The sequence below is a fragment of the Protopterus annectens genome, chromosome 7.part0, assembly GCF_019279795.1.
Source record: "Protopterus annectens isolate FY-2018-M chromosome 7.part0, PAN1.0, whole genome shotgun sequence".
Lineage (NCBI taxonomy): Eukaryota > Metazoa > Chordata > Ceratodontiformes > Protopteridae > Protopterus > Protopterus annectens.
In genome coordinates, this window is record NC_056739.1 from 68,519,831 (window position 1) to 68,542,925 (window position 23,095).

The 23,095-nt window shown below is 40.5% G+C and overlaps 1 protein-coding gene across 2 annotated transcripts in view; it reads left to right on the plus strand.

The window, feature by feature from the left end:
- The window catches only part of MLN (motilin), a 144,792-nt gene that overhangs the window by 92,856 nt on the left and 28,841 nt on the right, over positions 1 to 23,095 (plus strand). The window contains exons 1-2 of one of the 2 annotated variants that reach the window (XM_044076485.1): positions 16,916 to 16,979; positions 18,151 to 18,287. In XM_044076485.1, coding sequence (XP_043932420.1) covers positions 18,171 to 18,287 — 117 coding nt within the window. In that variant the 5' untranslated portion in view covers positions 16,916 to 16,979; positions 18,151 to 18,170. Of the gene's footprint in view, positions 1 to 16,915; positions 16,980 to 18,150; positions 18,288 to 23,095 lie in introns of those variants that run through there. The other variant, XM_044076484.1, reaches the window with a different exon arrangement.

Consider the following 23,095-nt stretch of genomic DNA (forward strand, 5'->3'; position numbering starts at 1 on the left):
GCATCTAGTATAATACTGACACTGGCGAGTGCATCATGATTAGTTCACAAATGGTGTTGTGCGGTGACCTGCACATGTTGATAATATCCATGCTATGGCATTATGAGGACTGCCTGTTTGGACTGCAGAGGAGTCCATTTCATACTATAGTTTCTTAGAAGACTGTGGCCACCAGTCTTCAATGGAGGACAAAGATCAAGCAGACGTGGGTGATGGTATAGCACTGCTATGAAGACTTCAGCAAGAGAAGGTCCATAGAGCCGTATCTGCAAATCACAGCACAACCCCCACCTGATTTCAGTAACTGTAACAATTCTTAACACATTTATAAAGATATCATCCTGTACTTTGTTACTGCAGTACCATTTTGCTTACAGTTATATATACTTAGCCTGGTGTGTTTTTCTTTCTTTGCATGGATCACCTTTATAACGTCTGTACTTATGTATGTGCTTTTTATCATGACATGCATGTCTGTCTGCTTGAGATGCCCTTTGAATTAGCTGAAATGTGTTATTCCCTTTCTCGGAGTACTGACTATCCACGGCTTGTGTCCCCTCTACATATCAGCAATTTGCAGGGATACACACACTGATTATGGGTAATTGGTCAGCACAATGTGATCTGGTAATGCACACACATGACTCTCATTGTCCCATTCTGACTGCTATGCCTGTGCAGCTATTACTCCCTGTATCACAACTGTACCACAGTGCTCCACTCTGACAGTTTATGAACAGTAGCCCAGCTCTGTGATGTAGTGTGATGCAGCCCTAACTATGACCTAGACTGCCTGAGTTCAGTTAGCACTGCAATAGCTGAGTGGGGGGATGACAATGACTGACTGAGGTGTCTCACCCATTCTGGGGAACAGAGAATAATGTAGTCCAGTCTGCTGCAACACCAGCTACCATAAAAGGAAATAGAAGAAAGATATCTACCACATGGTTGGGAGTCATGGACTTGGCCCTGTCAAGCAGAGTAAGTGGCAATCTTCTGAGGAGGGATAGCCTGCTGGGAAGGGCATGTGCGGAAGTGCATACATCCTCTCAGAAGAAGGGAGACATTGCAGGCTATGTCACTAGCAAGCAAATATATCTGCCATCAGGGACCATCAGAAGAATAGCCTTGATGGCTGCCTAAATAACTGCAACTGGCTCCCACCCCAAGGAAGGGTAATGAATGAATACAGCTAATTGGTTGCAGTAAGGCTGGCGATTGGCAGGCAGGGGAGTAAACAAGAAAAAGAAAAAATAGTTTATGAGCAGTTATGTGTGTTTGAGGCTGAGGCAGGATATCAATCAGGCTGTACCTGCTGGGACACAGAGCCCTTTACCATGATAGGATACATATTATCACCAGGTATGCTGCGCAGAAGATGTTCATTGATGGCAGTGCTTTTATGGTGACAGCTGCCAAATGTTGTGTATATCCTTTGTGACTGTATGGTTACCTGTCTGAACATTGATGGATGTCTGTCCAAGTATTTTTCAGGTAGGTAGGACAGTGTGGCACACTAAGCCAAGTACCATCATAAGCTACTATATCTGGCACATCAGTGAGAGTGATTTATTTTTGATCCTTAACCTATAGCCATTATGACTACAATATGAGCTATATACTAATCCATCTATATGTCTGTGTACTGTGTTACACACCCAACATCAGAAACTGTGCAGCCCAGGACTGGGAAGGCCCAAAACTGGTATGCAGTGACATGTCAGATGATTTACTGTCTTACTGTGACAAGAATCTACAGAGAATTGTAGCTTTGAGGCTTTTGCTGGATGTATGAGCCTGACCCCCTAAACTATGTGAGATGACCCAACTCCTGCTGAGCACCCTACAGACATTACAGACATTACAGACACACACACACACACACACACACACACACACACACACACACACACACACACACCACAGTGTCCCATGTTAGTTAAGTGTTCTGCCATCTCATACCCAGCTCATGTGAACACCTCAGGATATTTCTCTATGGTTCTCTGTTGCTTTCTGTTGCCCACCAGTTGGTTCTACTATGCTCTGACTGCGAACACTGTAGCATGTCATGAAGGTGCAGAAACCTTCACCTCTGAATGACTGTGTAAACTTAGATAGCTCCATGCTGTACGTGGTTCATATGTCAGTGCCTGTTTGCCATACATGCATGCTTTGCCATGTTGGAGGCGAGAGGCAATAGATGCCAACATAGTTGATTTGCTTATGTGAGCGTAGACAGTTGTTTGCTGTACATGATCCCCATGTTTGTGCACATCTGACATGCATTTGTGGTTTGGTCTCCTGTGTGAGGAGGGACTGGCCTATAGATATCTGCATGTTTGTTTTACTGTTATGGGCCTGGACAACTGTATGCTGTGTGTGGTGGTACATATTTTAGAGAATATATGTCATATGTTTCTTGCATTCATTGTATATTTTGTACCTCCTACATGTATTGCCTGTATCTTGGATGTATGTGTGGTACCTGGCTGTCATGCTATGGCCATACCTGCTTGGGAGACAGTTTGCAGCCAACAAATCTTGGTCATGTTACACACATCCACAGTCAATGCACAGATACCTTTCCTGTGTGTTCTATTCAATCCCTGGTTCATGTTCTTATCCTCCCCTGACTACTGTCCATCTTGTGTTTGTCTTTACCTTTTTTGTTTCCCATCCCTTTTGTATCAGGCCCAGTCTTATTTGTTGTGCTTGTAGCATCCTTCTGTTTTGTGCTGCCTTACCTGGTGTGTATATACCATTCCCCTTTGTTTCTTGAGTTTCCCACCCTATGCCTGTTATTGTATTATAAAAATGGAGCCTCAAACCCTGAAAAATAATACCTATCTTATCCCGATGCCTTCTACTTTGATATTGCTCTTTGACCTCCCTTCTGTGAATTCCTGCGCTGGATACTTCCATCCTTGTCTCCCATCCTATTATCCCTATACTGTTTGTGGATATGCATTGCATGTTGTGCCCTGCCCCAAACTATGCTTAGCTCTGCGGCGACAATTAGTTTTACTGACATCGTTAACTTGCTGTTACTCTGTGTCCTTCTTTAACACAATGCTTTTCAATGCATAGCTGCAGCTGTCTTTGTACTTTTTAAGGACAACTCATTTGTGTTGCCTTTTGTTCTTGTGTTTGTTTCACTGCATTCAGCTACTTTTTCCTCTTGTACAACATTACATCAGTGTCTTTCACTGATCTGAGATACATTTTTCTCTACTCAAGGTTGTTTGCTGTAATGGTATCCATGTTGGTTATTGTGTATATTAGAGTCACTATTCACTTCAGTAGTTGTGTGATGATTCCAGCTTCACAAACTGCTGATCTATGTAGGTATTCCCAGCTATCTTTTAAATGGTGGTATTCTATTTCAGCTGCAGAGGGTCTCCCTGTTTAATGGATGTTGTATTGCTTTATCCAAAAAATGAAATAGAAAGATTCATTTAAAAAACACTTTAACAACGTAGTCATTTTAATACCAAGACGTTAATATCTCTGTATATTTTTACTGTTTATTTTTGATAAACCTGTCATTTAAGATGTCAGCCCTGAGTGCCAGATGGCATGTGCTACATAACTGTTGATTTTGCTACCTGCATCAGTTGTTGTGATAGGTTTGTCAGCATTATTTAAAGATCAGTGTGTCAGGCTAGAACATTTTGATACTATTTTAGTAAGCCAACTGGACACAACTGTCTCCTTTCAGGGGTGACCCAGGAGCACTGTCTGTTTGTCATACAGTAGGAAAATGATGGTGGAAGGAATTAAACCCTGTACCTTGAGCACAGGAAGCAGCTCATTAAGACCTCACAACTGTAGATTTGTGCACTAAGTGCCAGGTATTACTGTCAGGAGCAGGAGCCCTGAGTTTGATTCCTAGATCTGGCAATTAGGTATTGTGTGAGACTGTTCAGTTTAGTTAATCTTTCTCAGTATTCCCAGACTGCACCTTAAATGGCATTTTTTTCTTCTTAATAAACTTTACTTAATTAGCTATGAAAGACAGACACAGTTATTTTGTGGATATCACATATTTTAATGCAAGGAAAAGCCATACAGCACATATACTTTGGTCACAGTAATTTACAAAACTCTAGTCAAAAACAAAAGTATTTGCATTGCAACTCTTAAGAAAAACTGGATGGAAACAGATTATAGTGAGTGCCTAAGGAATGGGCAAAGCGTTATTAACTAAAAGATTACGCATTAAATCTACTGTTTTATGATAAGCAACGTGATATTAGTTTTCCATGATGACTGTCAGTCACATAAAATGGAGAACAAGTAACTGAACTTTGTGATAAGGTATAATAAATACATGGGGCTCCAAGCTAAACCTTAACTACAGAACACTTGCAGAGTTGTTTGAGGTAGTAAATAAAGGCACATCTGTGTTGGGAACAGTCTAATATCACTACTCAGGAATCTAACAGCAGTGAAGAGGTTGAATAAAAATAGCAGGTATGGAGTGATGGCCCTGAGCTGTTCCTTATCATCCATGCCACAGGAAGCTAGTTACACATGGGCAGCAGGGCACTTTGAGACTGTGCCCCTGTAGCCTGGTACTACAGCATCCATCATTTGTAAACCACATAATACAGCCACAGAGAATCAGAGCACATGGGTGGGTCTTTAAGAATTATCAGCTTCTTGTTAATTTCAAGACAAATGCATTGCTGCTGTGTATTCCAGAGAATCAGTTTGTTCACAGTCAGAAAGGACAAAATGGATTTCTCTATAATTTTGAGTAAAGTAATTTTTACTTTTATCTAGTATAACGTCAAAAAGAAGATGTTCCTACCAGTTTTAACAAGTAGTTCGGTAGCTGTTGCCTTTACCACATCCTATGTTATACAGTATGCTACACTACAAACTTCCCTCTTGGAAGGAAGAGAAGTGCAAGTGCAATAACGACAAACAAAAATACTGACCAATTCTTCCCATATTACCCCGCAATGCAGGGTTTCACCCCAAAACCACAAATTTGTGAACTTTGCATCAGCATCTCAGCATTTTAACACCAAGATTGTACTTTTAGCAGCACGTTCCTTGACAACATGCACAATATATTGCCTACATGGAAGATCACCAAGTCCCCAGTAATAGAACTTAAACTCTATCTGGGTGTATGCCTTAATGCCTCCCTGTTATGGTCCTGTCTTACTGACATAATACATGGACAACTCATTGCCATGTTCATAGTGGCCTTTTCCATTATTCATCTGTTCTCTCAGGAAGCTAGGGCTGTCCTCATTAAAATTTCTCCTTTCCCTTTTATAAAACAACTTTCTCATTCTAATCTGCTGCTCTTGTGCCATGATCCAGATGGGTGCCCTTTCTATTGAATAACATCTGCACAGTAATTCCCATTTGTTCCATTATGTCATAGTAGGGATAGTATGAACATGTGCGGGTCATCCCACAACAACATCCCATCAGAATACCTGCTTTCTAATATTCTACCTTCTAAGTCAGGGCCACAGGGCCACTTTTCCACACACACCTCTTCTGTCCCTCCTTTTGATATGAATCCAGTTACCTTCACAGTTCTTCGGCCTCCATCTAAACTCTTAAGCTGTTCATTATATTGATCACTGCTGCAGTAGCCTAAGCTATTTAGGTTATATATATTACTAAGGATATAACAGCCAGCCAGCTTCCAAATCTTCAGGGCACCTTCTGCTCACCCAAACCATTAGGCAGCTCAAGCTCAGCTGTCTAACAAGACAGGTTTGGGCACCAAGCCTTTCAGAGCTTTCCTGCTGCTGAAGAGAGTGCTTCCCGCAGGCTTTCAAGGATTGTTGGTTGGCTTGTGCTGTTCCATTGCTGGACAGATAAATTCCCTTTGTGGAAAAACCTTTCACATTTAATATTTATTGTTTAAATTTACTTTCTTGATTAGGAAAGTTGTTTTTTGACTAGGAGTTTATGTTTTAACTGACTGCCATAAGACTTAAGTTTAGTTTTAAATGGGAGCACACTTTTTTCCTATCAGTTAAAAGTTGTTAAAACATTCCAAAAACATTTATCTGTGGAGAAATCATTTATTTTACTTTTTGAGGCTGGCAAAGTGTATTAAAGTGCATTTTGCTGTGTTTTTAATGAGAAAAAGTAACTTTTTGGACTTTGAAATTGTACTGGCTTGTGCTGCTTAGTTTCCTCAGGAAAGAGGCACCATTTTTGTCTTGACAGAGGAACAAAATAGCAGTATCATGGTTAGCCCTTCTTCCAGCCATGAAATGAAAAAGAAAAAGTTAAGCCAACAGCTTTTGCCACAACAGCAAGCTAGCAATGTGCCTCAGCCACAGATGGGTGACTGCTGTGGCCAGAGCTGGTTCATCAGATCAATCATCTTTTTCTCAGATTCCTCTGGTGTAGCACTTATAGTCACTATGAACCATGGGTTAGCTGTTGCTGTTGAGGTCGACACAATCAGCAAGGGAGAGCCAGACTTATTGGTCTACTGTAGGAAGAGGGTCAGGAAAGATTCCCCTGTTTAGTCAGAATGTTGTGCCCGTCCCCAGGGAAGCTGCTGCTGTCATTAATAAACCTGTTTGTCCCAGTTGTCCTCTCAAAAATAAACAGAGAACTAAATATGTGTCTGCTCCTGCTCAAATTCCCCATGGCAGGAGTAGTTTAGTAGGTCTGTCTCAGGGCCTTGTTCAGGCTGTTGATCCTTCTTATAAAGTGGTCTCTGGTAAAAGAAAAAGGGATCCTCCTTTCCTGAAGAGAATCAAGATTCTGAATACATGCAGAAAGGCGAAGGGACAGATACCGTGTTTTCTCCTCAGATTTCTGATTCAGACTCAGAGAAGAGTATGGTATCTGAATTTCCCTTTGAGGGATTCTCTTTCTGTGACACTATTTCGAGAATGTGCCAGTGTTTTCAGTGGAGGAACACTGAGGTTTCTCTGTCCCTCAGAAAATACTATGACCTGTTGCAAATGAAATTTCCAGAACTTTCTCCCATCTTCACTGTGCTGTCAGCAATGGAGAATATGTTTGTCACAGCCAGTAACTTCCGTGGTGGTCAGCCTGCTGTTCTTAAGAAGGCATATAGATTGTCTAAGGTTACTCAGTCTTACCAATTTTTATACTCTCATCCTAGACTTGCCCTAGCAGCAATAGTTAATCCAGCTGCTGCCAAACATTTGGTTAATTCCAAATTTTCCCTTCCATACAAGGATGGTAAAATAATTGATAAGTATGAAAAAAAATGTATGTTTCTGCAACTTTGGTTTTCAGAATTTTGAATTGGCAGGCTCATATGTTAAAGTTTATTCTGACTAATTTTGAAAGTATGAGGAATCTTTTATCTGCAGTTCTTTGTTATGAGGAAAATCAGCTTTGAATGGTTTTGTTTCTTCCCTTTTACAAGTCACTAATCCTTGTTTAAAGTGTATTTATGATTCTGTAGATGCTTCTTCCAGGTCTGTAGCCACTAGTACCATATTGGACAGGTTTGCTGATGTGTCCCCAGACAATGTAGAAAATTAGTTTTTAAGTTCTACTTTTGATACAGAGTTAGTTTTGGACCTTCTGCTGCAGAGGTTATCAAAGTACGTCATGAGAGGGATAAGCAGATACAGGGAATCTCGCAGGTTTTTCAGCACTCCTTTTCCAAAATTTTCAAGGGATTCTCTACCCTCCCCCATCTAATTATGGCAAGAAACAAAATAAACAGTCTCAGCAAAATGTTGGTAAACAGATGATTCACAAGTAATGGCAGTGGAAGTTCCAAAAAGAAAGTAGGAATCCCCAAAAACAAAGGGTAGTCAAACAATTTAGAATGACTGTTTAAAGGGACAGCCCCCAAACTACCCTGGCAGATCCTTAATCTCTTCCAGAAAGTCTGAATTTCCATTTCTCTCTTTGGCAACAGATAGTTTAAATGGGTTCTGAAGATTATTCATCAAGGTTACAGATGGATGTGGGAAGAAATGCTTTACTTCCAGGGAGTTACTCCTCATCCACCAAATCAAACTTTTCTGTTCCCCATCCTACAACACATGCTGTCTCAGGAAGTAATAGAGACAGTTTTTCCATCCCAGTTTGGGAAAGGTTTTTATTCAGGGATTTTTTTGTGCCAAAGAAAGAAAATGTCTGGACACCAGCTCTGGGTCTTTGTTTCCTAAACCAATTTGTGATAGTGTCCAAGTTGAAAATGCTGTCACTTCACAACCTGCTACTCCTTCTTCATCATTTAGGTTTTCTTGTAACGCTGGATTTATAAGATGCTTATCACATCCATATTCATCCACACTTCAGGCATTTCTTAAGGTTTTGTGGGTCTGAATCACATTATCAGTTCTCTGCTTTACTCTTTCGACTATCCACTGCACCAGGAGTATTCACAAGTATCTAGCTCCAGTTATAGCTTATTGCAGGCTACAAGGTATCTACTTTTTCCCTATTTAGATGACTTACTTGTCCTTGTGGGGTCTTTTTCAAAGTGTCAGAAATCTTATTCTTGGTGGAGAGATCTCTTACACAAGCTGGAATTTCAAGACAACATTCAAAAGTCTTTTTTGACTCCTTCACGCAGGATTGTGTTCCTATGATGTCAACTGGACACCTCAGTTCAAAGAGCTTTTCTTCCACAGGAAAACAGAGATCAATACCTAGATCTATATCAAGACTCAGTCTCTGCAAGGGAATAGCCCAGGATTATCAATACCTAGATCTATATCAAGACTCAGTCTCTGCAAGGGAGTAGCTTAGGATTATCAATACCTAGATCTATATCAAGACTCAGTCTCTGCAAGGGAATAGCTCAGGATTATCAATACCTAGATATATATCAAGACTCAGTCTCTGCAAGGGAATAGCTCAGGATTATCAATACCTAGATCTATATCAAGACTAGTCTCTGCAAGGGAATAGCCCAGGATTATCAATACCTAGATCTATATCAAGACTAGTCTCTGCAAGGGAATAGCCCAGGATTATCAATACCTAGATATATATCAAGACTCAGTGTCTGCAAGGGAATAATCCAGGATTTTATGTCTCCTGCCATCTGTGATTCTCACGATACCCCTGGAAAGACTCTACAGGAGAAGGATACCATGGTAACTGAAGTCTTTTTGGTCCCAGCACCAACACCTATTATCTTTTCAAATTTCAGTCCTAGCATTTATCAGAAAGGAAATTGCTTGGTGGAGACAGCAAACATCCCTAAATCCAGGTTCCTTCTTCTCTTTCCCTGTTTCAAAGCAGTCAGTCATCACAGACATTTCAGACTTTGCTTGGGGGCAGTAAAGGGGGAGTAGAAGTGCATAATATCTGGGACAACAAGAACAGATACAAGCACTTAAATGTAAAAGAGATGCTCGCTCTAATCAAGGCACTCAATTCTCTAAATCACCTTTGGTCCCCTGGACCTCTTCAAGTTGTTACAGACAGTACCGCAGCCATGTGGTACAGCTACAAGCAAGGGATAAACAGGCCTTACTCCTTATGCAGACTAGCCATGTTAGCTTGGGATATAGCTTTACAGCGCAGTCTCACTCTGCAAGCATTCTATATCCCATGAGTGTAAAATTGTGTGATAGAAAAGCTGGCAAGATAAAGGCAGATCCTCACGAATGGAAACTAGATCAGGGGATCTTCCAAGCTTTGATCCATCTGTGGGAATTCCTCTATTAGACCTCTTTGCCTCCCCTCAGAACAATCAGGTGGCAAAATGCTGCTGCAGGACTCCATGCAAGAAGGTCTGGAAGACCAATGTCTTTTCATTTCCATGGTCGGGAATGTTCCTTTATGCTTTTCCTACCTTTATATTGATATTCATGGTACTTCTGAAAATTCAGAAGGACTCTCCTGAGATCATTGTGGTGATTCCCTTCTGGCCCAAGTAGAAGTGCTTCTCTCTTTTTTTGGAATGGAGCAGGGGCAAGTACCACAAGTGTCCTCACAGAATGGAGCTGCTCATACAAGAACAGGGGGGTTTGATACACCCCAGCCAAAAAGAACGTCAACTGACTGCCTGGATGATAGGGTCTTATTTCCTTTTTTAGGTACTTGTGCACTGAGGACATACAGCAGGTACTAATGAAGGCAAGAAAGCTGCTACTAGAAAATCATGTATTGGTAACTGGAAAGGTTTTCTAGTTGGTGCCAGCAACATTATCAGCACCCATTCAGAGTTAGTGTTTCTCAGGTTTTACAATATTGGTGTGTTGCTATCCTTCAGCTTATCTTACTGCACTGTCTAGGTTCACTTGTTGGCCATTTCAGCATGTCTGCCCATGGATCTCCCTCTTTCATGACATTCCCATGCCAAAGTGCTTTTGAAAAGGGTTTTGCATAAGAGACCTCCAGGAAAACTGATGGCTCATCCTTGGGATCTTAATTTTGAGAAATTCACACTTGCTCCATCTGGACCAGCTCATCAGCCTGACTTGAGGTTCTTAACGTGGAAACTGTTTTACTGATTGCTCTGACCTCTGTAAGAACAGTATCTGAGTTGCAAGCTCTTATGGTGAGTCAGCCCTGTCTCCTTTTCTACAGAGACAGAGTTTCCTTGGGAACTACTCCTTCTTTTATACCTAAAGTGGTACCGGAGTTTTCTTTAAGCCAAAGTATCTAACTTCCTGTTTTCTTTCCTAACCTAAAAATGAGGAAGACAGGATACTCCATACTCTGGATGTTCACAGACAACTTAGGGACTATTTTGACAGAACAAGCTCTTTCAGATCTTGTGATTAGTTGTTCATTTCTTGTGAAGGTAAGAAGAAGGAACAACCCATGTCAAAACAGACTATTTCCATATGGTTCTCTCAGGCTATTACATTTTGTTATTCTCACCACCACAAAACTATTCCAGGCAGGGTCAAAGCTTCATCTGTGACCTTTTTGGAAAAGGTTGGATTCTAGAGGTATTTTAGAAGCAGCAACTTGGTCCTCGAGATCTGGGGCCCAGTGCAGACCATTTTCAATAATGATCCAGGCCACAATGCCAACAGTAAAAACAATATACAAAGACAGTTAAAATTCTTTCAACCAGTATATTTTGAGAGATGATAGGAACCAGAGTTTAATATGAACACCAACATCAATTGGAGGTTAAAACACAAACTCAGACTCTGAAGCTGTGAAGCAAGAACACATAATAAACAATACTAGAAGGATTAAGAGAACTTACAGGGTCCCAGAGCAAAATTTAGAAAAAGCCCCTTAGTAGAAATGAGCAGAATCTGATTAGTACTTGAGGTTCTAGACTGAGATGGCAGAGGAAGCTATGTGCATACTTTTACAAAGCCCTACAAGCATGATTTCTTCTCCAAGTCTCCAATTGCCCAATATATGTTCTATGCAAATTTTATGTATATGTAATACAAGAACAGCAAAGAATCTTACCATGACAAGCATGCTAAATAACGTTAGAAATAAAATGAATATAAATACGTATTTTTATATTGCTCTAATAGTGAATATAAACAGTAGTTGAACAGTGCAATATGCGGATATATGAAAGAAATTCTGAGTGGCATCCGTGGATGTGGGCTAGTTAGCGGAATAATAAGTTACGCATGGAGCATTGCGTTTTCCATTAAGGAATGTCTGTTGCAACCACAGGTGCATCCTGAGAAAAAGAGGCCATGGAGATTTTTTGGAAGGGGATTTTGAGAGGAATCAGACATGCTAAGAGTAGCAAGTTGTTCCAGTTGCAGAGAACATGGCATCACTAATGCGGTTGTTTGCTAATGGAAATTTAATAACGTGCAAGTTAGCTTAACAAACATCATCAGCTGGACTGTATCATTCAGCCACAAGCTTAATAATGAGGCTTCTGCTTGGAAAAATGTAGGATTGAGGGTATGAGTCTAAATAACATGTCCATATGGTGCTTAGATTCCAGCCAGCATAAGGTTCTCAGAGACATGGATAATTTTAAATGAATGCCCATCTGCAATCCTGGCTAGCCCAGTGCTCAAAGGTGAATAAGTGAGTCATGTGTAAGAATGTAAGAAGCATGCAGGAAACTCTGGAGCAGAAATGTGTTTGCAGTAACTGTTCTTCATAGTCCCACACATGGCTCTTGGTCCAAATTTTTTTACTTTAGTTCATGGTAGATTTCTTTATATCATGTCATTCTTCAGGTAATGTTGGAGAATGACAATAAAAGGCTTAACATGAGGTGACAATGTCCTTGGTAAGAAATTCGAAACATAGACTACAATGTTTTCATGCAGGCTCTAGAAGAAAATATCATGGCTTTCCTTAATAAAATTACATTAAATCCTAAATTGTATGGAGACATCCTTGACTGAAGAGTATTTGTTGATGAGGCAGGTACGTTACAAGGTATTCTATGTAATGCACATAATGTAAGAAGCTCAGAGTCTGGGGACGGCCGAAGGTTGTCGATGACGGGGTAGTCTTAATATTTTTCTTCACCAAATATACCAATATAATAACACATAAATCTTGGAGCAAAATAAGTTAATTAAAACTAAGCTTTATTATAATGTCTTAAAAGTAAAAGTAACTGTTGCTTTGGATTTGATACAATCCCCAAAGTGCTAGTGTAATTTTAGTATATTCATTTGACTCCAAGCTTTTGTGTTTATCTGAGAAGTCAGCACATTAAGTGAAAGTCATGAGTGAGGGTCCTCACACTGCAGACAAGGCCCCACATCCCTAGCATGGTGTGTTATTTTCAGCAGACATAATATGGGCGCTAAAATGTTATGATGTGCTTAACAAATCTTGTTATTCACTGTCACAAAACACTAGTCTGCTTCTCTTGTTAATGCTATTTCAGTTACACTATTACACTGAATTCACATCTCACTGTTTCCCAGTAAATACACCCAAGGGATTACGTCTTCTTAAGTTTTCATAACAGTAAGCAAGAAGCAGTCCTCACCCAGCAGTAGTCTGGTCACCATCTTGACACTGTGCTTTTTTATGTTTTTCTCTGAATGCGGCTTTCAGCATGCAGTGTGCCTTGAGTAAATGTGTGCAGACATAACATGAACATCAGATACAGCCCCTAGCTCCCATGCCTGTATGCGTTACTTTATGTGCTTACAGTAACATTAGCTGTAGCACCTAGCTCCCATGCCTGAATGCGTTACTTTATGTGCTTACAGTAACATTAGCTGTAGCCCCTAGCTCCCATGTCTGAATGCGTTACTCTATGTGCTTACAGTAACATTAGCTGTAGCACCTAGCTCCCATGCCTGAATGCGTTACTCTATGTGCTTACAGTAACATTAGCTGTAGCTCCTAGCTCTCATGCCTGAATGTGTTACACTATGTGCTTACAGTAACATTAGCTGTAGCTCCTAGCTCCCATGCCTGAATGCATTACTCTGCTTACGGTTACATTAGCTGTAGTTCCTAGTACCCATGTTGGGGGCAGTATGGTAGAGACATTATATGCATCCCTATCTCCCTTGTTGGAGTACTGCCTGCCATGTGCTGGTGGATAGAGTTATGTATTGAATTTTGGGAACAAACTGAAAGAACGCCTTCTTGATGATTACAAATGCAACTGCTACCATGATCCAGGTTAAAAGTATACTGTTTCAGTAGATACATTTCCTTCCTGTAAATCTTTATGAACAAAAACTCACTGTGTAGTGGCTGTTTATACCTAATAGCTAGCATTACTTTCAGCTTGTACAATCCACCTATAAATCCATTTCCTGCTTATCCCATAGGTTCATAGATGTATACTAAGCTAATGACCACTGGGGCCTTTACAAGCTAGCCAAACATCCCAATTGTATCTTGTAAGGTAGAGCAAGATTTACAGGCTGTCTCTGTCCATTAGAGACTTAGGAGCTAGGCCTGGGATGTATTTCTAACTTCCCATCCACTAGCCAGGTTCCTCTACTCTTTGAGACACATACTTGTCCATCCAACATGTCCTGTCTATATCACAATCAAAGTTTAAATCCCTAGATCAAGTAATTCTGATGATGTTCATTTTGTGAATATGCAAAAGGTTCATCAGAGTGGGATCCATGAATGCCTTGTATGGTAAGCAAAGATCACCTCTGAACAGTCTGTAGAAAACGGGTCTAGGGTTAATCATCAAAAGAAATAAATGCCGAACAGCTATTCATCCAACAGAAATAATCAAATGGTCATCCATCGAATGTGCAATTGTGAGATGGGGAAAGAAATTACTTGGCCAACACGTCCCTGTCTTATGCACGGCAGTATTTCAAACCCATCCAGTTAGGGTCTTTGCCCCCATACCCCCCTAATTACATGTACCAACACTGAGACCACACTATAGTGGGTAAAAAGGGTTTTTAGCTGTTTGACGTTTATTTCTTTCAATAATTAACCATAGACCCATAGGAAACAGAGTATAGAGATAGGGCTTTGAGGTAATTTGCAAAGGACATGCTGTTTATGCCCTGTATTCTTTTTGTGAGGAACATCCGTGAACGTTCCAGTTGTTGAAGGAGATGCTGTACTCAATGATATGCCTAATAAGGGCTGAATACATTAGAACATTGATTACGTTGGACCTAGATTCCATGGCCTTGCTTATAAGTTGAACAACATAGAATGATTTCCTTACTGCTTTATACTCATGTTGGTCAAAAAACAGGTTACTATCTATGTACAATAACCAAATCCCTGACTACAGGTTCTACTTTTAGGGGTGTGTTGTGGATGAGATACTTTCCTAGGGTGGATAACTTTCTAAAGGGCACTATTATGCATTTCTTGACACGGAGGTTTAAGCTGTAGCTTTGACACCTGTCATTTGTCTATGTTATTCCTTCCTGTTGGTAGGTAGTATCATGGGGGATTCCATAATTGCTGCTAGTTTTCAATCATATGCAACCTTGATCAGCCACAGGCCCTTGACTTTGGTCTCGACTTACAAGAAGCAGATGCTAAAAAATAGGAAACTTAGCACAGAGCCCTGACGGACTCCACTAGTGATTGGCCTCTTTATAGAGGTGGTCTCCCCTAGCCTAACTTCCTGGACCCTATCTGACAGCCAGCTAGCTATCCAGCCTGCAACATAGGGTATTATACCTACAGTATATCCTTGAGTTTGTTTACAATGGCCAAATGAGGTATTGTATCAAATGCCTTAGCCAGGTCAAGTTAGGCAGAATGCACCATTATGTCATCATCGATTGCTTTGGTGACCTTCTCACAGAAGTCCACCCAGAGTAAGTAGGCATGATCTGCAGTTGACGAAACCAAACTGGGTTGAATCCAGTGTTTGAAGGTTTTCCATGTCCGTATTAATAATTTCTATGATAGTTCTTTCCATGGCTTTGCATATGAGACTGTTCAGACTTATGGGTCTGTATTTCCTGGAGTCCATTGATAGCCTGTCCTTATACCGAGGAATGACTTTTGCAGTTCTCTATTTGTGTAGCACACAGCCTGTCTGGCAACTATGGGGGAACAGAGAGTTAGGTGCAGTCCTACAGTAACATTACTCTAACTCCTATCATATGTGGGGTGTAGTGTGCTGTGTGTATGCCAACAGTAACATTACTCTAACCCCTAGGTTCTATGTGGGGTGGAGTGTGCTGTGTGCAGGCCTGCAGTAACATTACTCTAATTCCTGTCTCCTATGTGGGGTGTAATGTTTAGGGTGCAGAATACAGTAACATTACTCTAACTCCTAGCTCCAGTGTGGGGTGTAATGTGCTGTGTGCAGGCCTACAGTAACATTAGTCTAATTCCTGGCTCCTATGTGGAACCTAGTGTGCTAGGTACAGGTGTGTGCAGACCTACAGGGACATTAGCTGTAGCTCCTAACTCCCATATGGAGGTGTATTGTTTTGTCTATAGGTAGCTCCTAACTCCCATATGGAGGTGTAGCGTTTTGTCTGCAGGTATATGCAAACCTATGGTGGTATTAGCTGCAGGTCTTAGCTCCAATGTGGGGATGGATTGTAGTGTGTACAGTTGTGTGTAGGCCTACATTGACATTAACTGCAGCTCCTAGATTCTACTTGGGATGCAGTATGCCTTGATTTTTTCAGTGATACTGAAAGGCAAATTATGACACTCTCTTTTTAGTAAGGATAAAAATAAGAGAAAGACACGGGCAAGCCATAATCTGCAGAGTGGCCTAGTTTAAACCTCCTCTGAAGTGGGGTCATGGGATATATGCAAATAATGCCTTAAGAACATACACGTGTTCCAGCTTCACTTTCCTATCTGACCTTTTCACTTGTTTTGCTGTTAAACAAGGATGAGATTTGTTTGGCATGGGGTGCTGTCACCTGCAATTTGCAGCTTTGTCCTCACCAGCTGGACCCTTTATTCACTTCCCTTCATTGCATGAGATATATACTGCTTTGCAGTCTGGCCACTAAAGGTCCTCTTTCAATACAAATAAATATTCTTAGTTCCAAATAATAAAAGTAAATACATACTGGTACTTAATGCCTTACTACTAACAGTGCATGCATGTTTCATGTTTTACCAGATATTTCTGCATACCTGAAGGGTCCCTTCAGACAAATCCCCTGCCTGGTACACACACCTCATAAATGCAAGTTAAATAAACACAGCGGGAATATGACAGGTGCTGTGTGTTAAGCTGTACAATACCTGATGACTCATAAATGTCGTTATGGTCGCTCGTTCTTCTTCAATTACACAGTGACCTGCTGTAATCAGCCTGACCTTATATAAACCTAAAAGAAACAGTAAAAGTGCAGGGGGGGTTACTTCCCAGCACTGCATAACATGTTTATGCCTTGTCCTGTTTAATAAAACTATAATCAAATGCTCAGAGCACATCAATGAAATGGAGCTGCTCCTGTATCTGGGTGCACAAGGCATCTGTACTGCATTTTTTTGCCACCCAGATGGAATGGGGAAAAGTAAAGACTTTTACGTCAGAACTTCTCTCTTCTTTCAGATGAAAAACACTTGACATCTGTATAAATAGGCAACTAAATAACCAAAGGAACTTAGAGAAGGTGAAAGGAAATCGAACACTCAGTGCTGACAAGCTGGTATGTATTTCTTGCTATACCTTGGTTCTTTTCTTTAAAGTACAGACTAGAGCTGAGGGTGGGAAACGTGCAAACATCTATTTAAGACTTGAGTGACAGTTTTCTCAAAAAAAAATGCAAACTGTGGCTTCATGTATGAGACAATCAAACTGCATGTAAGAGGAGTACAAAAAAGAGCAAAACTAGAAAAAACTGTAAGCCACATATAACTTGCTTTTCTACTGCAGTGTTTGATTTTGCTGCACACATATGAATTATTTAATTGTAAAAGAAAAGATGCTCAGGTAAGGTATGGGGTGAAACAGGTACCAGCACAATTCACATTTGTATCTGTCTGCCCACTTGAAAGTCTTGTTTGACCTGTCTATATTGATGAAAGTACAGAAGTGTTAGCCATGGTAATTTCTGGAACTTACTGAGTGTGATGAGAAGTGCACAGTCTTTGACAGTGGTAGCAGTGGGGTCTTTAAACAACTGCTATGATGAAAATTTGTGATTTTAGAAGGACGGGCATCATAGTGGGTTAACAATAAGACTGACAGTAGTGCACACCTGTGGTTCTGTTCTGGTGCTGCATGCCTGAACTGAAGTCACTGTGCTGGGCAATGATTCAGTTTATGGGCAGAGACTTTATACCTCACATAAAATTAGTTTACATAAAGTCTGTTCAGTTTGCTGAGTTTCATCAAAGGTAGTTTGACTAACTAGCCCTTCAGTTATGCTACTATATCCCGTAGACAAGTGGCTGTCAATGTGGGCAAATGGCACCTAGGTTTTATTACAAGAACTGTACGCTAATGCTTTGTGGATTATGAAGCCCAAGAAAAACTACAAGATGAAGCATCAGCACTTGAGAAAGTGATAAAAAAGGTTTACATGCAGGCCAGACTTCTCAATGCAATGCAAAGCAATAAAGAGCTAGCTGGAAAAAATAGGACAGCAGGGAACATTTGTCAGTGATGTAGACTCCAGGCAGTGAAGTGCTGAAGGCCATACCTCAGGGAGGAGCAGAGACTTCAGGAAGCAAAAGCTCCAGAGAAGGGTCAAAAGATGATAAAAAGAGATTAGACACAAAGTTGTAAGAATACGTCAGGAGCACAAATCAGATGAGTACAGTATCATCAATAAATAAGTGCTATGTATATTAAACCCAAATTATCTTCCAATACAGGTTGTAACCAAGGAAGAAATATGGTTTCAAGAACAGTTATTGGGTGCCTTATTGTGGTATGTGTCATGGCAATGCTAGCTGAAAAGACAGAAGGATTTATCAGCTTCTTCACCCCCAGTGATGTGAGGAAGATGATGGTAAGCTAACTCTTCATATGTTTTCTTCTACAGCAAAGCACTATCTCATTGATGTTACTACTTTAACATATATATATATATATATATATATATATATATATATATAAAATATATATATATAATGTGTGCATGTGTGTGCATGTTAATGCTTCCTTAATAATTCATATCTTACCCAAAATTGTTTTCAGGCATATCTTGGAAAAGTATTGGGTCTATGTCATATCATCGAACAGTCACATTGTTGAATGGCATTTCATCAACAATGCAGGCCATCGACAACCCCCCCACACACACACCCCACTAATTATATATACTAACTCCAAGATCGCACTACAGTGGGGAAAAGGGCAAATTTCCTGACCCTACCATAATGCAATGTCAATCAGAATGGTTTGATGTCCTGCATTGTCGACAAGATACCGTTCGACAATGTGGCCATTCGATGATATGACATAGACCCAAAAGTATCTTAAATCATATGTCTTTTATTTCCAAGTATACAAAAAAGTAAGGGAAATGGGAAAGAAAAATACAGTTTAGTCACAAAAATAGTACATAAACTGGGCCGCTGGTACAGTTGCAGGTTCTGCATATGATGCCAGCAGTCTGGGTTCAGTGATGTTCACATATCATTAGAGATCCAGTTACAGTACGGAAGGACTGAGCATCCAGTGACAGCTGTACTTCTCTTGAGTTGAGTAGACGATGCTTGCTGTGCTGGGAAAACTCTACAAAGGTTAAAAGTACCACCATGCAGTCAGTGCAGTGTAGTTCAGAATGGAACCGAATAGATGATAGAGACAAATAATAGTCTGCCCACCCCCCCAGGGGTACATAAGGTAAAAAATCCTTGAGAGTAGTTCAGAATGGAACCGAACAGATGATAGAGACAAACAATAGTCCGCCCACCCCCCCAGGGGTACATAAGGTGAAAAATCCTTGAGAGTAGTTCAGAATGGAACCGAACAGATGATAGAGACAAACGATAGTCCACCTGCCCCCCAGGGCTACGCCAGGTGAAAAGTCCTTGAGATTCCTAGTTGCTCTAGGACAGATATAGATGAAGCCTGGGCTATGCCTAAGTTGACCCCAGATTTGCTAGTTCCCTGAGACTGAAGGAGTTTGGCCAGGGAATGATGGGATTGGGAGGCCTCTGCTGGCTTGTTCATCCATGGAGAAACAATGGTCATTTTTCTGGGTGGAGACAGGACAGCCTAACAGCAGTATCTTCTTATAAAGAAGGCATGGCAGGATTCACTCTTTGTATAAGTAATTAATGTTTCCATACTGAGTCCACTACATGCCTAGTGCTGGGGTACCAGCCAGAACATATGCAAAGGAATTTAAAGGCATCCTGCACAAAGCCATGCTTTCTATGATGATGTATCGCCATCACCCAACTCTCACAGAAACTGGTAACTCATAGCAAGACTGGGAACAAATCAGGCAATGTAGTTTTACAGGGTGCTACATTGCTGGTGGGGAAGACACTCCATCATAATTGACAGCTGCCCCCCCAAACCTGTACACTAGAACACAGCTAATAGTCAGAGGAAAGGTCCCAGGGGTAGTAAAACAGGAAAACTAATCCTTAATAAGCTGTGGAACACAATGAATATCAGTTAAGGGACTTCATGTCAATTACTTGAGACAAATACTACAGACGTCAGTAAACTTGTGGAAAAAAAAACAAGATTAACCACAAAATCAGAAAACATGAACCACACAACACATGCAATCAAAACAAGAAAAATCAACCTTTATTTATTGCAGTGACCAGTGTACTCATAGCAACCAATATCAAATAAATCTGAAAGAAAAATGAAGTGATCATCCAAAAACTCAGAGACTAATTGCAGCTCTTCAAATGGTAAATCATAACAAATGTTATGCCAACATTTCCACAGGGAAAATTCAGAAACTGTACCTCCTCATCTCTCCCACTCATCACTGTGGGTCAGTAGTGAGAAATTGTGCACATCCAAGGAATTTCTTGATACAAAAATGTCTCACAGAGCCCTATCCAACAGCAAAGCAATCTGACAAACAGGAGCTGATACTTCTGACTTTACTCAAACATCCACTGATAAATCATTTATTTAACATGGTTGCCATTAAGTCAGTGATGCTGTACTAAACGTAAGCAGTTAATAACATGAAGCTGCATCAGGACTGTAAAGGGAATCTCCAGGTTGTTGCAGTTAAAAGCAGAAACATTTACCATTGTTCCCAGACTGGTAAGGGGAAGACGCGGGAGAGAACTACCCTCTAACCAGCCAACACTCACACACACATTTCCATTCCTAATGATAAAACTCCCTATAGATTGCCACACATGCACAACACTAAAGCTATCCCATTATCTAGCCCTTACTCTAACACTAACTCACACACACACACACACACACACACACACACACACACACACACACACACACACACACACACACACACACACACACACACACACACACACACACATCAAAATTTTTGGTATATGTGAAAGATGTTCTTCATATCGATCACGGCTGCAGTAGCCTTAGCTACATGGGGTTGGTACCCTGCCAAGTATGTAATGGCCAACCAGCTTCCAAAAGCTTCAGGACATCATCCATGTGCCCAAACTGTCAAGCAGTTTGAGCTGAGTTGACTAAAAGACAAGTATGGACACAAAGCCCTTCAGAGCTTTACGGCCACTAAGCAGTATGCACCTCTGAGGCTTATGAGGATCAATAGTCGGCTTATGCTTTTCTTTGCTGGGCAGATAAATTCACTTTGGAGAAAAAACTTCCATTTTCTTAAATTTTGTTAATGTTTTATTACTTTCCTCTTTAGGAAAGTTATTTTAAAGCTAAGAGCATTGTTATTTAAGGGACTGTCTCAGAACTGTAATATTCTTGTAAACGGAGCACTCATTTCTTTCTGTCAATTTAAAAGTAGTGTAAACTAAATGAAAACATATTTTTGTGGAGAAATTGTGTTAATTTTTCCATTGTGAAGCTGCCATACAGTTTTAAAGTGCTTTTTTACTGTGTATTTTTTCTGCCAAAAAATAATTTATGTGGACTGGTAGTTTTACCAGAATCTGCTGTCTTCCCCAGGAAACAGGCACCATTTTTGGCTTGACCATGGAATACACTACTGGTTCCACAGTCGGTCATTCTTCCAGCCATAAAAAGAAAAAGTTAAGCAAACAGCATTTGCCACCACAGTAGGTTACAAATTTCCCCCAGCCACAGGTGGGTGACTGCTGTGGCCATTTGTTGTACCTCAGGCTACTCATCTTTTACCCCAGATCCCTCTGATGTAGCAGCTACAGCACTATGGACCTGGGGTTAGCCACATCCTCTGTGGCTGTTGGGGCCCCCACAGTGGACAAGGGAGAGCCACTGTTTTTGGTCCTGGGAGAGGGAACAGGGAAAGTTTCTGTATTCTGTCAGAATGCTGTCCCGATCCCTGGGGAAACAGCAGCTGACATTAGTAACACAATTGGCTCCATTTTACCTGTCAAAAAGAAGCAGAAAACCAAACATGTATCTACCCCTCCACAAATTGTATTGGATACAAGTAGTTTACTGGGACTGGTTCGGGGTTTAATTCAGGCTATAGATCCTTCTTGTAAAGTAGTTTCTGATAAAGGAAAGAGGGATTTCTCTTTTCCTGAAGAAATTCAAGATACTATATCTGTACAGGAAGATACAGGGACGGAGTCTGGGTTTTGTCCTCAGATTTCTGATTCTGACTCTGAAGACAGCTCCGTTTCTGATTCTCCCTGTGGGGGGGGGGGGTTCTTTCTGTGAGACTATTGCTAGAATGTCCCATTGTTTTCAGTGGAAGAAGACTGAGGATTCTCAGTCCCTCAGAAAAAGCTATGAGTTGTTACAGAAAGATTTTCTGGACCCTACACCCATTCTTCTTGTCCTGTCCACTTCAGTAGATGTGTGTTTTACTGCCTGCAGTTTTCACGATAGTCAGCCAGCTGTCCCTAAAAAAAGCAGATAGGATGTATAAAATTCCTCAGTCTTTTACATTTTTATATGCAGTTCCCAAACATGACCTAGCAGCTATAATCTTATTTGATTCAACTGCTGCTAAGTACTTAGTTAATTCAAATCCTATTCTTTCTAATAAGGATATCACAATTAAAAGGTATGGGAAAACATGTATTCTTCTGCAACTTTGTTTTTCAGAATTTTGAATTTTCAGGCTCAAATGTTAAAATTTGTTCTGACAAATTGTAAAAGTATGAGAAATGTTTTAGCTGCAGTTTCTTCTAGTGGAGAAAAATCTGCTTTAAATAACATAGTTTCTTATAGTGCGTACATCATTACTCATTGTTTACAGTGTATGTATGACTGTGCATATGTCATTACTCATTGTTTACAGTGTGTGTATGACTCTGTGCATAGGTCATTACTCATTGTTTACAGTGTATGTATAACTCTGTGCATAGGTCATTACTCATTGTTTACAGTCCATGTATGACTCTGTGCATAGGTCATTACTCATTGTTTACAGTGTATGTATGACTGTGCATAGGTCATTACTCATTTTTACAGTGTGTGTATGACTCTGTGCATAGGCCATTACTCATTGTTTATAGTGTATGCATGACTGTGCATACATCATTACTCATTGTTTACAGTGTATGTATGACTGTGCATATGTCATTACACATTGTTTACAGTGTATGTATGACTCTGTGCATAGGTCATTTACTCATTGCTTACAGTGTATGTATGACTGTGCATAGGTCATTACTCATTGTTTACAGTGTATGTATGACTGTGCATATGTCATTACTCATT